Source organism: Convolutriloba macropyga, chromosome 3 (genome assembly GCF_964194025.1).
Source record: "Convolutriloba macropyga chromosome 3, txConMacr16.3, whole genome shotgun sequence".
Taxonomy (NCBI): Eukaryota; Metazoa; Xenacoelomorpha; order Acoela; family Convolutidae; genus Convolutriloba; species Convolutriloba macropyga.
The window spans coordinates 77,236,851-77,251,452 of NC_134470.1; the positions used below are offsets into that span (position 1 = coordinate 77,236,851).

The following is a 14,602-nucleotide window of genomic DNA, read 5'->3' on the forward strand; positions in this document are numbered from 1 at the left end:
CTTAACCACATGATCTTGATTGACTATAAATTTGATTGATCTAAAACTCCAACACACACACACAAACATGTATTGCATAGTCTTTTGAAGAGAAGTGCGTATTTATATAATAAATTAGGATTCACCAACGCACATATACAAGCTAGCGTAAGATCATGCTTGAGTATCGTTTCGTTTTTTGCATGAGTCTAATAACTGCGTTATATATATATATATATATATATATATATATATATATATATATATATATATTCATATATATATATATATATATATATATATATATAAAAGATAAATTGATATAATTTAAGTTTATTTTGTGTGTCTGTGATTTTGCTCCCGTGTGGGTTTGCGCGTGATTGAAGCTGATTGTACACGATTAAACCAGACGATACTGCTTCATTTTTTCGAAGGTGACGAGACACTTGGCTGCAGAAGTCCTTGGTGGAGCATTCCCAGGTTGACGAGATATAAAAAACTTACAAAGGCCTTACTACGCAACCTAAAAGGTCTTGGAAAAAACCCGTATCAAGTCTTGTCACATTACCACAGCACCGCACTACGGTGGTAGAACGATTTTTTAGATGCCGTGCTAAGGTCATATCAAGACTAATACGATACCGTAGTAAGATCGAAGCAAAGAGTAATAAGGTGCTCTTAAAACCAAACATATTGAACACTGTCGGAAAACTCTCTAGACAAATTAGAAAACTGACTGCTGAGAGTTTTCCAGTATCAGTTTTGTGGTTTTCCCTACGCCTTTTTCATTCCGGGCATGGGATCGGTAGAGGCGGAGTTTCTGAAATTAACTAGAGGAATAATGATAAAGCACGTTTACAACCATACTCGTGCAGTTTAACATTGATGTTTTAACATTGGCGCTTATCTCAAGCTAATAGGCAGGTGATTGGATTACTTTACTTTTTGCTGAATTTTCAATTACCCGAACAATTTTTAATAAATAAAGGAAATAGACTAGCGTTGGTGAGACTGACAGGCGGTGAGAATCAATTTAGATGAGGATGTAGCCTAGGCATTTTTCTCTTTGCAAAAGCATCCGATTAGGAAGGAGACCAAACCAGAAACAATCGGCGTACTAGACTGAGGCAACCGCCACTCGACTATTGGTGCCTCGAATTTACCAATCTTACAATAGCTTTTGCTATGGCAACAGATTTTATTTCTGAATAAGATCAATTTAGATCATTAAGGAAACGAACTGTCGAACTTGAAAAATACACTCCAGAACTGAAATCAAACTAATACTTTTGACTAAATCAACGATAAGAGTCAAGCAAAAAGTTTGTATTTAGAAACACTAGCCGAAGAACTCCCGAAAAGAATCAAAACTCCAGCCTTCCAGATTAAAAGCGTACGTACACCCAAACCAATATCTTTTGACTAGCATAAGTATTTGCCTTACGTCAGCCATCCTAATTGTTTGGTAAAGTTTAAGTCCTAATGAAATCGAGAAAAAATTTTTCACTGACATCAATGAAGCAAGCAAACATAAAAATAGTACCAAATCACCCAAAAGTCCTACAAGGAGGACGCACAGCTTTTAATTTTAAGACAAAATTTTTGGAGAAAAATTATTTGGTAAGGATGAACAATATTCAAAGGTTTCAAGACAGACAAGAAACGACTGGATAAAAAATCTAATTGGATTAATAGCTGACACAAGACTTTTTGAACTCTGCGATCCACAAAACACATCGGGAAAGCAAAACGATGATACCATTCCAAGAAACTGATTTGACTATCAATCTACGGAAAGATGTTTGAGAGAAATGTTTAACTTCAAAAGAGATTTTTCAATTCATTTTGGTTGTAAACATCAGTAAAAAAATAATTTTAAAAACAATTCCCACAAACTCTCGGAAATTCAATTTTTTAAATGAATTCAACATTTGAAAGATTTGGGGAAAATGGGAGATTTCTCATTTTATATCCTATGAAAACAACTCATCACAGATATTTGCAAGAAATAAAGTTCCTAATTGCTAAAATGTTGAGGTAACAGGCATTGTAAAACAGTATCAAGGATACATCTTCTCACAAATTTTGATTGTTGAAAAATAAATTGAAAATTCTTAAATGAAAAAACACTAAATTTGCTTATTAAGCACTGTGAAATCAATAAGTACTCGTTGAACTCCTGCTTGTAAAATAAAACAATTAGATTCAGAGATCAAAATTTTAAAATATATATATTTTGACAATATCAAAATATCAATACAATGTTAGAGTTGCAAGAATTTAACAAATTTCAATTGATTTTCAAACAATTAATGCCAAAAAAATGATAGCATTATCAGTAACACGATATTCAAAATCGTTGATGGTGCACAGAAAGTTTTAATCTAGTTAATAAAACTAAAATAAAAAAAAAACTCATTATTGGACACAAAACAGTAGTAATTGTGCTGATATAACTAAAATTTTATACCACAAAAACACCTCCCTCTAAAATACATGAGTTATCTAGGGGACGTTGCAATATAGGCTGATTACACAAAACTCCACTCAAGCATCAAAAATAAAGAAATTATTTTTAAAAGAGGCAATTTTTTCAAAACTTGAGAAATACGAGCGATTTTGCACTTGAAACGCATTATTTAGCTCTCAAGAACAGTGCGATATTAATTCCGGACGGTTGCATATTGATGAAGCGCCGATCAAGAATTATTTCTACAAAAAAATTACAAGCAAAAACAGGAGCTAAATGGGTAAAAACTGTTATGTGATTAACACTTTTCAAAGTCAAAAAGCCATTTACTCAACCCAGCACATGAACAAGAAGTTTCTCCTGCTCAAAAATAGTTCACACTGCAATTTTGCTCACTTTCCTCCTCAAGATAACCTCAAGAAAATCAATACTTCTCTTCGAGTCGTAAAAAAAGACCGACGTTTACAATAATTGCTCCAAACATCGTTCGAGAGCAAACAGGCTAGGAAAAACTAATCTCATAAGATATTCTCATAATCGTATAGTCTATGTCAATACGAGTATTTTGAGGAAACTGTTAATTGAAGAGAGCAGCTCATAAAACCCAAACCTGTGTGTCTAACTTGCCACCAATGGCCAAATAGTCGTAGACAGATGGCTCACAGAGGAAACAGAAGTTGAACAGTCTCAACAGCCACGTGATCAAGTTCACAACTGTCAACACAAACATGAACAGGAGCCAGAACCACACCAACAAGTACACCATCTGTCAAACAGAAAAACAAACAAACAAACAAACAAACAAACAAACAAACAAACAAACAAACAAACAAACAAACAAACAAACAAACAAACAAACAAACAAACAAACAAACAAACAAACAAACAAACAAACAAACAAACGTATACCACGAGTTTTGTTAGTAGACTTATCGTCGCCTGGTTGCGCGCGATTAATCAAGATTTTGTTTAGGGAGTTTGACCATTTGACTCTAATAACGAAATGCAGAAAAAACCCGCTTATGCTGGCTAAAGAAGCAGATTCAGCTACCCAGGTTTAGGTCCAGACCCAAACAGAGCTATGATCCGACCCATTCGAACGCACACCCGTTAGTTCCCAGACTGAAATTATAGGGTCTGGACAGCGGTTGGAGCGCGCAATAGTCTAAACCATGGTCTGATTTAGGTCTGATCAGAGGGAATTTTGGTCTGGAAATACAGATCATAGCTCAATTTGGGTCTATACGTACCCCTGGGTAGTCATTAGATTCCAAAAAACCCAATGCCATTTAACCCAATGCCAATATACCCAATGCCATTATACCCAATGTACTTTGATATTTTTGTTCAATAATCCGACAACAAAATAGCAGTCGCTATTACCCGTATGTTTTAACATACTTAATGGCCATGGCCATGCCTCAGCTGCCCGTGGGACTTGATATGAAACTATAACATCCGAGCATGGGAGTAAATTATCCGCTTGTTAAATCATACGTGTAATTGCGGGATTATTGTTCAAATAACCCTGATTTTAAATCTTCATATTATCTTAGTATCAATTTCAAGTGATTAAACAGATAAAAAAATGGGAAAATTATAGAAATGCTACACCTACTTGCTTTTACCATCCTCAGAATTCGTCTTGAGTAACTTGGCGATCGAAAGCTCCAGCCACAATCTTTCTAAGTGAATTTTTTTAGTATCTGTTTAGGCGTGTAATGTATCCTATTTTGATTTTTTGTTTGATTTTTATATACGAGAACAAAAGCGAGCAGACACAATTGATTCAAGCATTTTGAAATGAAATAAATTGTTGCTGATGATTGTCAATGTATTTGTAAACATGCAAATGCTTAACCGAACGGTTATGAATTTGAGTTTAATTGTTTCTCAAAAGTTTTCGCAAAAATTAACATACACTCTAAATTTTGCTCATGTGAATCACACAAAATGTCGCGTATTGCCACACAATTTTTCGGGCGAGAATTGACACACTAGAAAATGCCCAATCTTGAAAAAAAAAACATTTTTCACAGGATTCTCTCGAACTTAATCTCATGGTTTTTTGGTTTTTGGCGTGATTCACAAAAAAAATTGAGTGATGTTCCATCACACGAGAAAAAAAATTGAGTCATTTCACACGAGAGAGATTTAGAGTGTAAAGTCTTATAAGAAATAGTCGGATCGATTCTGTTCCCCCCCCCCCCCCAGCTTAGTGAGCATAAATTTTTTATGACCCCCAGACGCACGTGCTACCTTATTACATACCCAGGACGAGGTTTTCGTTTGTCCTCGTTTATGATGCAGACCATTTTTGAACGCACATAGGCATTTTTGGTCTGCCTGGGTATTTTCATAGGCAAAAATGGTCTGGATGGGTATTTTCATAGATCATTTTGAACGAGGACCTCAACCTGGGTAGTAACGCGTGCTATATATCAGCATATAATTTGTAACTGGGGGTCATGAAAACACTGGGGGGGGGGGGGACAGAATAGATCCAAATAGTCATATATACATACCTCGTTGAAGAGGTTGATTGGAAGTACACAATGCATCTGCCATTCGAATACCTTCTCTAGCACTCTAGTCTCAACTGTGCACCAGGTGATTCGAGGGAACAGGTCCGTAACCTCCCGAAGGGAAGTCCCAAGGTACACAAAGGAATAGATCACTAAACAAGTTTCATTTTGATTATAAAATTGACTCAATTTTGAAAAAATTGTCTCCCAAAAGTTGTATTAGGTGTTAAAAGATTGACATTTAAAAAGATAATGCTCAGCAGAAAAATTTTCACTCCAAATTGACATTTAAAAAAATAATGCTCAGCAGAAAAATTTTCACTCCAAATTTGATACACCTTAGATAAGAAACACTAATGCATGGTAAATCCTGTTTTGCAAGAGATCAAGATCATGCATTCTTATTAAGCTTTAAACTTTTTCGAGTGATGGGCGAATAAATGATTTCTTATGATGTAAGACGTCTTAAAACGAGTCTCATGTGGCTCATTTATAATAAAGTCTGCGTCGCGAAAGCACAAAAGTTTTTAAAATTAAAGCATGATAGTAATAAGAGCGTCATAGTTTTCAAAGTTTTAAGAGCCTTATGGTATTAAGAATTTCAGTTTAAAGACACATTTTCCCCTAAAGACTGCAATTGAATGCTTATTTTCAGACGGCTAAGAATCCATCTATCATTTTTCGAGCCAATCCAGCCTGAGCAACTTTACAGAAGTTAAGTATCGTCGTTAGACATCTTCCGTTGGCATACTTTATTGTCCGGAAACAACGATAAAAAACACAAAATTGAAAAAGCAGGTCACGAAAGCATTTTTTAGACTTAAAATTGAGTTTTCTGACTCTTAAGTCTCACGAAGTGGTCAGCTAGCAATCACACTCATTAACAAAAGTAAACACACAAAACAGACTGTTGCATATTAAACAGCCTGTTCTCCATTTTCTTTCATTTTAATTTTGTCCGTGTTTTTATATCTACTTCAATTGACCGTGAAGCGTCAGAAGTTCATTTGATCTGAATCATGATCAAGTTGAACAAATTTAGCGTTGAACTGAAATGAGAGCATACCAGACTAACTAGGAAGGTTATCTGCTAAGATCTTCCAAGACTCTTGAAAATAACGGCTATCCGCTGAAATGCAGATTGCATCGGTTATTTACTAAGATTATTACAAAAATTTTACCAGAAAATTGTATTTCAGCATTTGATCGGTTGATGAAAAATTTGGTAGCACTTTGTGATTTGTGCAAAATTAGATTGTTATTGCCTTTGAGCTCCGTCCGCTTAAAAACGCTGTTTGATTTTGTGTTACTAGGTTCTGGCTTGTACAATTTTGGTCACGTTACTGTTGAGGAGATTTTTTCATTTTCTGGTTTTTGAAAACCAATGTAGTTGTTATCTTAGTGAAAGTGACAGTTTTGACAATCGTATTAAAAAACTAATCAAGACCCTGCACCAAACAAGTGTTGTTTTTGAAATTTGCACTTTTGTTGTTTTCACTTTTGGTTATAGCGCAAAGCTCCCATTCTTTTATTCTGACGCATTTATCAAGCCTAATTTAGATCCTTACTGTCTTTTTATGCTTATGATGTTGTTTTCTACAATTTGATCGCCAATTTTAAGAGGAAAAAGGCCGAAACACTGATACCCATTTAGAATACAGAGGATTAATGCATTACAGGAACCTGATTGTTACAAAAAGTAGTTACTGAGCTTACAAATTGTGCCCGCTGGGACAATTCTTTGAGCGTGAAATTTTGATGAAGACTATTATGTTCGAGGCATTTTTTGGTGTGGCGGGGGGTCATTTTGAACGCGTTAGAATGCTTTGTATAGCTATGTTAGTCTGGCATGAGCAATGGTTGCGGTCAAGAATGTCACTGGAGCGACAGATATCTGGCAGGAGCCTTACAAAGTCGATGTTTATCTGGTAAAGTCTTACAGGAGCAACAATTAGGAGCTAACAGTCTTGCAATATGAGCGGTTATCTGACTTGCATGATTAACGGTTGTCTTCTAAGCGTCTTAAAATATAAATGGTTATCTGGTAAAAGTCTTGTGAGGGGTTCAGGTTCTGTCACTTTAATTACATTTGAGTCATAAAATGAAAAATAAACGGAAATGTTGATGGTACTCAAAATGAGCCCCAAAAACACTAAGTTCAGTGTTGCAAAATTGCTATTTTTGCGTTAATTTTGTCAATGAGTTCAACTGTTTCCTGCAAAACTCACCCGTATACCCATAGAACAGGTAATCATGACCCAGCCAGTACTTGAGAACCCAAATATGTCCCATGATGTTGAGAATGAAACCCACTTTGACGAGCGGGTAACAGATGGTGAGAACGTTTCCAAATGGCTGCCCAATCCTGACTCTCGGCCAGAATCTGGGATAGTCCTTCTGAAGTTCCAGGTACCTATCTATATGATGGGCTGAAATATTCACGCTCGTTCAAGATTTTTTGTTCACAGTTCTGATTTTTGTCACTACCATAAAATAGTTAATTCAATTGCACTCTTACTTAATCAGTTAGTAGAATATCTTGAAAATTTGCGCTCTTAAACAAAAAACAATTCGGTTTCCAATATAGAAAGTCGTCTACTGATGCTGTGCTTTACTTTATTGAAAAAATATTAGGAAATATGGAAGATAATAACGACACAGGTGCTGTATTCTTAGATCTTGCAAAAGCTTCCAATTCAATTTCACATGAGATCCTTCTCAAGAGAGCTGAAAATTTCAATCTCTCTCAATCAACAATTTTAATTCTCAAATATTTTCTCGCAAATCGAACACAATGCCTAAAACTGGGTATTGACTTATCAGATAAAATAATTGTAAATCATGGTGTCCCACAAGGAACTGTGTCAGGACCTCTTATTTTTCTGTTATGTCAACGAATTTTCTAAAAAACTAGAAGGTGAAAACAATGTTGTTCAATTTGCGGATGACACTAGTATTATATGCAAATTTGAACGTAATGAAATATTACTCAAAAAACTATAAAAAATATTAAAACATACAGACAAATACCTGACAGAGAATGAACTCACTTTATATGCCGATAAAACAGAGATGTTACTCTTTACAAATCATACTAATTCGGATCCAGAGTTTTCTTTTAAAGGCCAAGTTATCAAACCAGCTCATGCATGTCGTTATCCGGGAGTACAAATTGATTCAAACTTAAACTTTGAAAATCACCTGAACTCAGTTTTAAGCAAAATGGCTTATGCAATTCATTCGTTGAATCTTGTAAGAAATCAATTACCTTTGAAAGTAAGCATTGATGTTTTCAAGTCAGTTGTACTCTCTCATCGTTCTTTCAGTGGAGAATTCTTTCAAACTCTTACAGTGAAAAACATAAACCGCATAAACACTCAAATTAACTAGGGAATAAAAGTTTGTTATTTTTGTCAAAAATTTGACAACTCCATTGATCTTCTCATTAAGGATTGTATCTTGCCAGCCGAATTGTGTTTCTCAAAGTTAGCTTAATGAAGCTAGAAACAGATATAAGACACGGGGAAACATTCAAAAATTTTATAATTTTTTCTAATTGCCATAACGCTAGACAGAACTAAAAAACAAATCAAATTATCATAAAAAAGAAAACGAAAACGAAGTGGAGTAAGAAATCTTTAATCTTGAAAAGCATTCAAAACAACTTGCACAGGAACAAATTGCCCTCCTCAAAAAGAACTTTTAACAGTAAAACTTTCTTTAAAAATGTTTTAACCGAGTTTTTGATTGATCAACACAACAAAGTACCCGTTAATAGACAAATAGGAGCCGTCAAATCCTATTTTTACCTATGAGAGTGAACAGCAATTTGAAAGTTATTATATTAATAACCTTGCTGATTATTTTTTTAACAATTCAAAGCATGTAGATATCTAACCTTAGGGTTATATTCTGAGTAATTTACATGTTTCAAAAAAGAAACATTTCGAACGATCGTATCCAAATACAAACCAATTTGGACACAAAAAGAGCATATAATTGCTCTTCAAGTCTTCTGTGTCTATTTGGGCAACAAAAAATAAACATATATAGTATTGAAACCAAAATAAATTGATTTCATTTTGCTCTATTTTTTTTCAAAAGAATACTAGCAAAAGTGCTATAATTTAATCAGTTTCCGTTGCAATAGCTACAGTTGTATAACTTACCGATTAAATAACTTATTCAAGTGACCGATGACCACCACAAAAATGACTGAGTTCTGTTTTGGGATTAGACTGTGTTTTTCCGCCACATTTTTTTTCGTCAGTGGTGCTATGCAAAAAGTGTCGAGACAAGACTGGAGGAAAGGGTAGTCTAATCAAGTCTATTCAGTGTAGCTTATGTTCTGCAATTGTTTTTCTCGCAATGAGAGTTGCTTTAAAACATTGCCTCGTAGTTTGAAAACTTCTCGATAGTGATAATAAGTGTGGTAAAATTCATTTTTACGCAGCGTTTAACTTCCTGCGTAATTAATAAATTCCTTGAAGCAGAAAACTCTGAAATGATTGAGTACTCTTATAGTCAAAGGTACTTTTCATCAATCGATGTCTGACGTAAGGAAAGAAGGACCTGTTAAGACTAACGGCTATAAATATATTGGATTTTTCCGTTTGCGCCCCCCCATACGTTATGCACCCCACCCCAGTTACCGAGCACGTATCATTCATTATGTCAAAATACGACACGTGCGTCTGGGTGATGCATATAATGTTCACCCACTAAGCTGGTGGGCCCAAACGGAAAGATCCAATATATTGATAATATATTTCCTCTACCCGGGTATTAAAAATATTAAGCGTATGTATAAAATCGAGAAACAATTGAAAACTGATCTAACCGACATTGGAGATGAGTTCTTTCCATCTGTCAGTGTTGACTGCAGTCTCAAACTTGACAGCCGATTCCACAATTTGTTCAAAGTCCACCCCAGCAGAGGTATAGATTGACCTCCAGAGAAAGTGAGGAAAGGCGAAGGCAATTGCCTGAAAAAACCCTCAAATATGATTACTTTTCGGGTTCAGTTCAAAAAAAAAAAAGTTCACGGGTAAGCTCTTCTTGTTAACGATTGAATAACTCAAAAAATCACCATAAGGAGAATAAACGAATTGCCCGAGTCGGGTTCCGATGTTAAACTTGCCAAATCTTGCAAGAATCTTGCAAAATTACAATCCAAATATTGTCAGACTTTGCATGATTAACATCCGAAAAGCATCCAAGGAGGTCAAAAAGGTTAAAAAAAACCTCAAAAATTCAAAAAAGACGAAAAAGATTTAGAGGCAAATGACGTCATTGGTATTTTCCGGCACTTTCTATCCGGCCTATGTCTCTTTCCAAGACGAGAGGACATAAGAGTACAGAAACGAAATGGTGTGTAAAGAAATCCAGTCGCAAAATTATTTTCAATAAAATTTGATTGAAACCTTTATATCATGCAGGTATATATTTTTGAGTGGTTCTTAAGATGCGTTGGTACTCTTCAATGGAGCAGTAACAATTTATCCGTAGATTATTGAAAATCAGTAGTTTTTGGTTTTCACCTGTTTGTTTCATCTTATCTTTCATTACATAAGGAATCATAGCTCGACACATGTCTGTTTAAAATGAAAGATGATGCGCCAATGAGGACCAATGAAAGCAGAGCTTGACTGGAACAAACTTACAAGAATCCTGCAAGATAAACATTAGTCATGCAAGATCTTGTCAGATTAATTACGTCATCCAAGATCTTGCAAAATAAAGATCGTAATGCAAGATCTTGCAATATTATTTAAGTCATCCAAGATCGTCATCCTGAAAAAAACTTCACTTAAAACTTCAGTTAAAACTTCACTTGACCCCCTGAAAAAACCTTACTTAAAACTTCACTTAAAACTTCACTTGACCCCCTGAAAAAAACTTCACTTAAAACTTCACTTAAAACTTCAATTGACCCCTTGAAAAAAACTTCACTTAAAACTTCACTTGACCCCCTGAAAAAAAACTTAACTTAAAACTTCAATTAAAACTTCACTTGACCCCCTGAAAAAAACTTCACTTAAAACTTCACTTGACCCCCTGAAAAAAAAACTTAACTTAAAACTTCACTTAAAACTTCAGATCTCGCAGAATAAACATCGTCATGCAAGATCTTGCAATATTAATGTAGTCGTGCAAGATCTTGTAAGATCTTGTAAAATTAGCATCTTTTTGTTGGAATTGGTCAGGTCGAATTCCCATGTTGTTAATTAAATGACAACAATGACCTGTAATGCAATACGCAAGAGAAAAAATCTTTTCTGTCAAATAAATAATACTTGGAAATTGGTTCTTTTTGAAAGAAAGTTTATTTCGAAAAGTACAATTGCTCCATATGACTTTTGCAAATTTTTCAAAAGATGCGATTTCAACAGATTAAATAGAAGCTTCATCTTGTTAAAAGTAAACTTGGTTAGAGCGTTTCTAGACTACTCGCAGAACCAGAAAGAAAAGATTCGGATATAATGGAAATAGTACTTTGAGCGCTGAAAACCGGTGTAAGAAATAAACCCCCATGGAACCCCCTACGGAACAAAATTTTAGAAAGGAAATAAACCCCACGGAAACAAACCCCCATTTTAAAAATGATTTTTGATCGTGATAATTTGTTCGGTTCTGATAGTTTCATATCAAGTCCCACGGGCCACTAAGGCATGACCATGGCTCACGAGGCATGGCCAAGAGCGCTAATTGCGCAGCTGGTTAAAAGTCAAGTGGGGGTTTATTTCAGTTGGGGTTTATTTCCTATGTAAAACTAAGTGGGGGGGGGGGCTTTTTTCTGTCGGTTTTTTTTCATGAACCGATGAAAATTGGTCTACCACATTAGGTTGGCAAGTTAGGGCTGGATTCTAGCGTAGATCTTTTTTTCGCGTCGCCCCCTGAAAAAAAAACTTAACTTAAAACTTCAGTTAAAACTTCACTTGACCCCCTGAAAAAAATTTCACTTAAAACTTCACTTAAAACTTCACTTGACCTCCTGAAAAAAACTTCACTTAAAACTTCAGTTAAAACTTCACTTGACCCCCTGAAAAAACCTTACTTAAAACTTCACTTAAAACTTCACTTGACCCCCTGAAAAAAACTTCACTTAAAACTTCACTTAAAACTTCAATTGACCCCTTGAAAAAAACTTCACTTAAAACTTCACTTGACCCCCTGAAAATAAACTTAACTTAAAACTTCAATTAAAACTTCACTTGACCCCCTGAAAAAACTTCACTTAAAACTTCAATTGAAATTTCACTTGACCCCCTGAACAAAACTTCACTTAAAACTTCACTTAAAACTTCACTTGACCCCCTGAAAAAAACTTCACTTAAAACTTCACTTGACCCCCTGAACACAAAACTTAACTTAAAACTTCACTTAAAACTTCACTTGACCCCCTGAAAAAAACTTCGCTTAAAACTTCACTTAAAACTTCACTTGACCCCCTGAAAAAAACTTCACTTAAAACTTCACTTAAAACTTCACTTGACCCCCTAAAGAAAATTTCACTTAAAGCTTCACTTAAAACTTCACTTGACCCCCTGAAAAAAAATTCACTTAAAACTTCACATAAAACTTCACTTGTCCCCCTGAAAAAAACTTCACTTAAAACTTCACTTGACCCCCTGAAAAAAAAACTTCACTTAAAGCTTCACTTAAAACTTCACTTGACCCCCTGAAAAAAACTTCACTTAAAACTTCACTTAAAACTTCACTTGACCCCCTGAAAAAAACTTCACTTAAAACTTCACTTAAAACTTCATTTAAAACTTCACTTAAAACTTCACTTAAAACTTCACTTGACCCCCTGAAAAAAACTTCACTTAAAACTTCACTTAAAACTTCACTTGACCCCTTGAAAAAAACTTCACTTAAAACTTACCTGAAAACTTCACTTAAAACTTCACTTAAAACTTCACTTGACCCCCTGAAAAAAACTTCACTTAAACTTTCACTGAAAACTTCACTTGACCCCCTGAAAAAAACTTCACTTAAAACTTCCATTAAAACTTCACTTGACCCCCTGAAAAAAACTTCACTTAAAACTTCACTTAAAACTTCACTTAAAACTTCACTTAAAACTTCACTTAAAACTTCACTTAAAACTTCACTTAAAACTTTACTTAAAACTTCACTTGACCCCCTGAAAAAAACTTCACTTAAATTTTCACTGAAAACTTCACTTGACCCCCTGAAAAAAACTTCACTTAAAACTTCCATTAAAACTTCACTTGACCCCTGAAAAAAACTTCACTTAAAACTTCACTTAAAACTTCACTTAAAACTTCACTTAAAACTTCACTTAAAACTTCACTTGACCCCCTGCAAAAAACTTCACTTAAATTTTCACTTAAAACTTCACTTGAACCCCTGAAAAAAACTTCACTTAAAACTTCACTTAAAACTTCACTTGACCCCCTGAAAAAAAACTTCACTTAAAATTTCACTTGACGCCCTGAAAAAAACTTCACTTAAAAGCAAAAATAACGTAAATTGACCTGAAGAAACAGTATAAGTGGAGTCCATTGATAATAAAGAATCCTTCTAGGAGCTATCTGGTCAATCTGTTCATCGTGGTGTGAGTCCAGAGGCAGGTAGTATGTGTTGGACACCCAGCAGTAGGCATCCGCATAAGCAGAGCGCTGTCCATCAAATTCGTGAGGGGTGAAACACACAATCGCATCGCCCACAAACTGACGGGTTGTAACCAGGATTCCCAGAACTATGAATAGGAGGGTGGTGTATCTGAAAAACAGTCCAGAGATGAATGTGGCCTCAAAGTGTATCTGAAGTGTATCCTATTGACTCTGCGTCTATTATCCCGATGTCAAATAACTTACTATTTAAAATTGGGTGTCCCACTTTTTCACCCCTATTTGTTTAACTAATTATCATTTCACCCCTCTATCATTTCACTACTCTATCATTTCACCCCTCTATCATTTCACCCCTCTATCAATTCACCCCTCTATCAATTCACCCCTCTTTCATTTCACCCCGATTTTATTCCTTCACAATATTGATACTTTTAAAATTGGTACCAAAATCATTTGGCCATTTTTCACTGACCATAGTCATGGGACTTTATATGAATCTACCACAAACAAGCATGAGATTAAATTATCCGCTAATTTATAAACAAAACATGCCTGTAATTCCGACTGACAATTTTAGGGGTGAAACGATATGGTTTCATGCCTGGATTACAACAAGATATGCATTGGTTTACCAGAAAAAGTTAAATGAGGCGGATGAAAATAAGTAGAACTTCAAAATTGGTTCTAAGAAGTAGAACTGCAAATTGCTGACGAAAATCTCTTTTCAGAGCTTTGAGTTCGTGGCGCAAATTCAAGGAAAAAAATTGAAAAATAGTGCTTGATCATCATTTTGCAGCCAAACAAGGAAAAAGATAACACAAGAGTAGCAGAAATATCAACACTCGCCACAAAAGGACTGCGCACTGTTAAAAATGAGCAAAAACAATTTGAAGAAAAAATTATAACTAGTGATAGGTTTCTTTAAAAGATTCTTAATAACGTTCGATAGTTGTAACGGCTGCTCTCCTTGTGTTTCACAAAGAAAGTTTCACACCGCCCAGTTTGTTCTGAGTGGTTACAGAATC

General features: G+C 35.0%; 1 protein-coding gene across 2 annotated transcripts in view; it reads right to left on the minus strand.

The window, feature by feature from the left end:
• The window catches only part of LOC142337297 (innexin unc-9-like), a 37,090-nt gene that overhangs the window by 10,635 nt on the left and 11,853 nt on the right, over positions 1-14,602 (minus strand). The window contains exons 2-6 of one of the 2 annotated variants that reach the window (XM_075386483.1): positions 13,479-13,725; positions 9,815-9,959; positions 7,203-7,403; positions 4,975-5,126; positions 3,060-3,215 (exon numbers count right to left, since the gene is read on the minus strand). In XM_075386483.1, coding sequence (XP_075242598.1) covers positions 3,060-3,215; positions 4,975-5,126; positions 7,203-7,403; positions 9,815-9,959; positions 13,479-13,725 — 901 coding nt within the window. The remainder of the gene's footprint in view (positions 1-3,059; positions 3,216-4,974; positions 5,127-7,202; positions 7,404-9,814; positions 9,960-13,478; positions 13,726-14,602) is intronic. The other variant, XM_075386484.1, reaches the window with a different exon arrangement.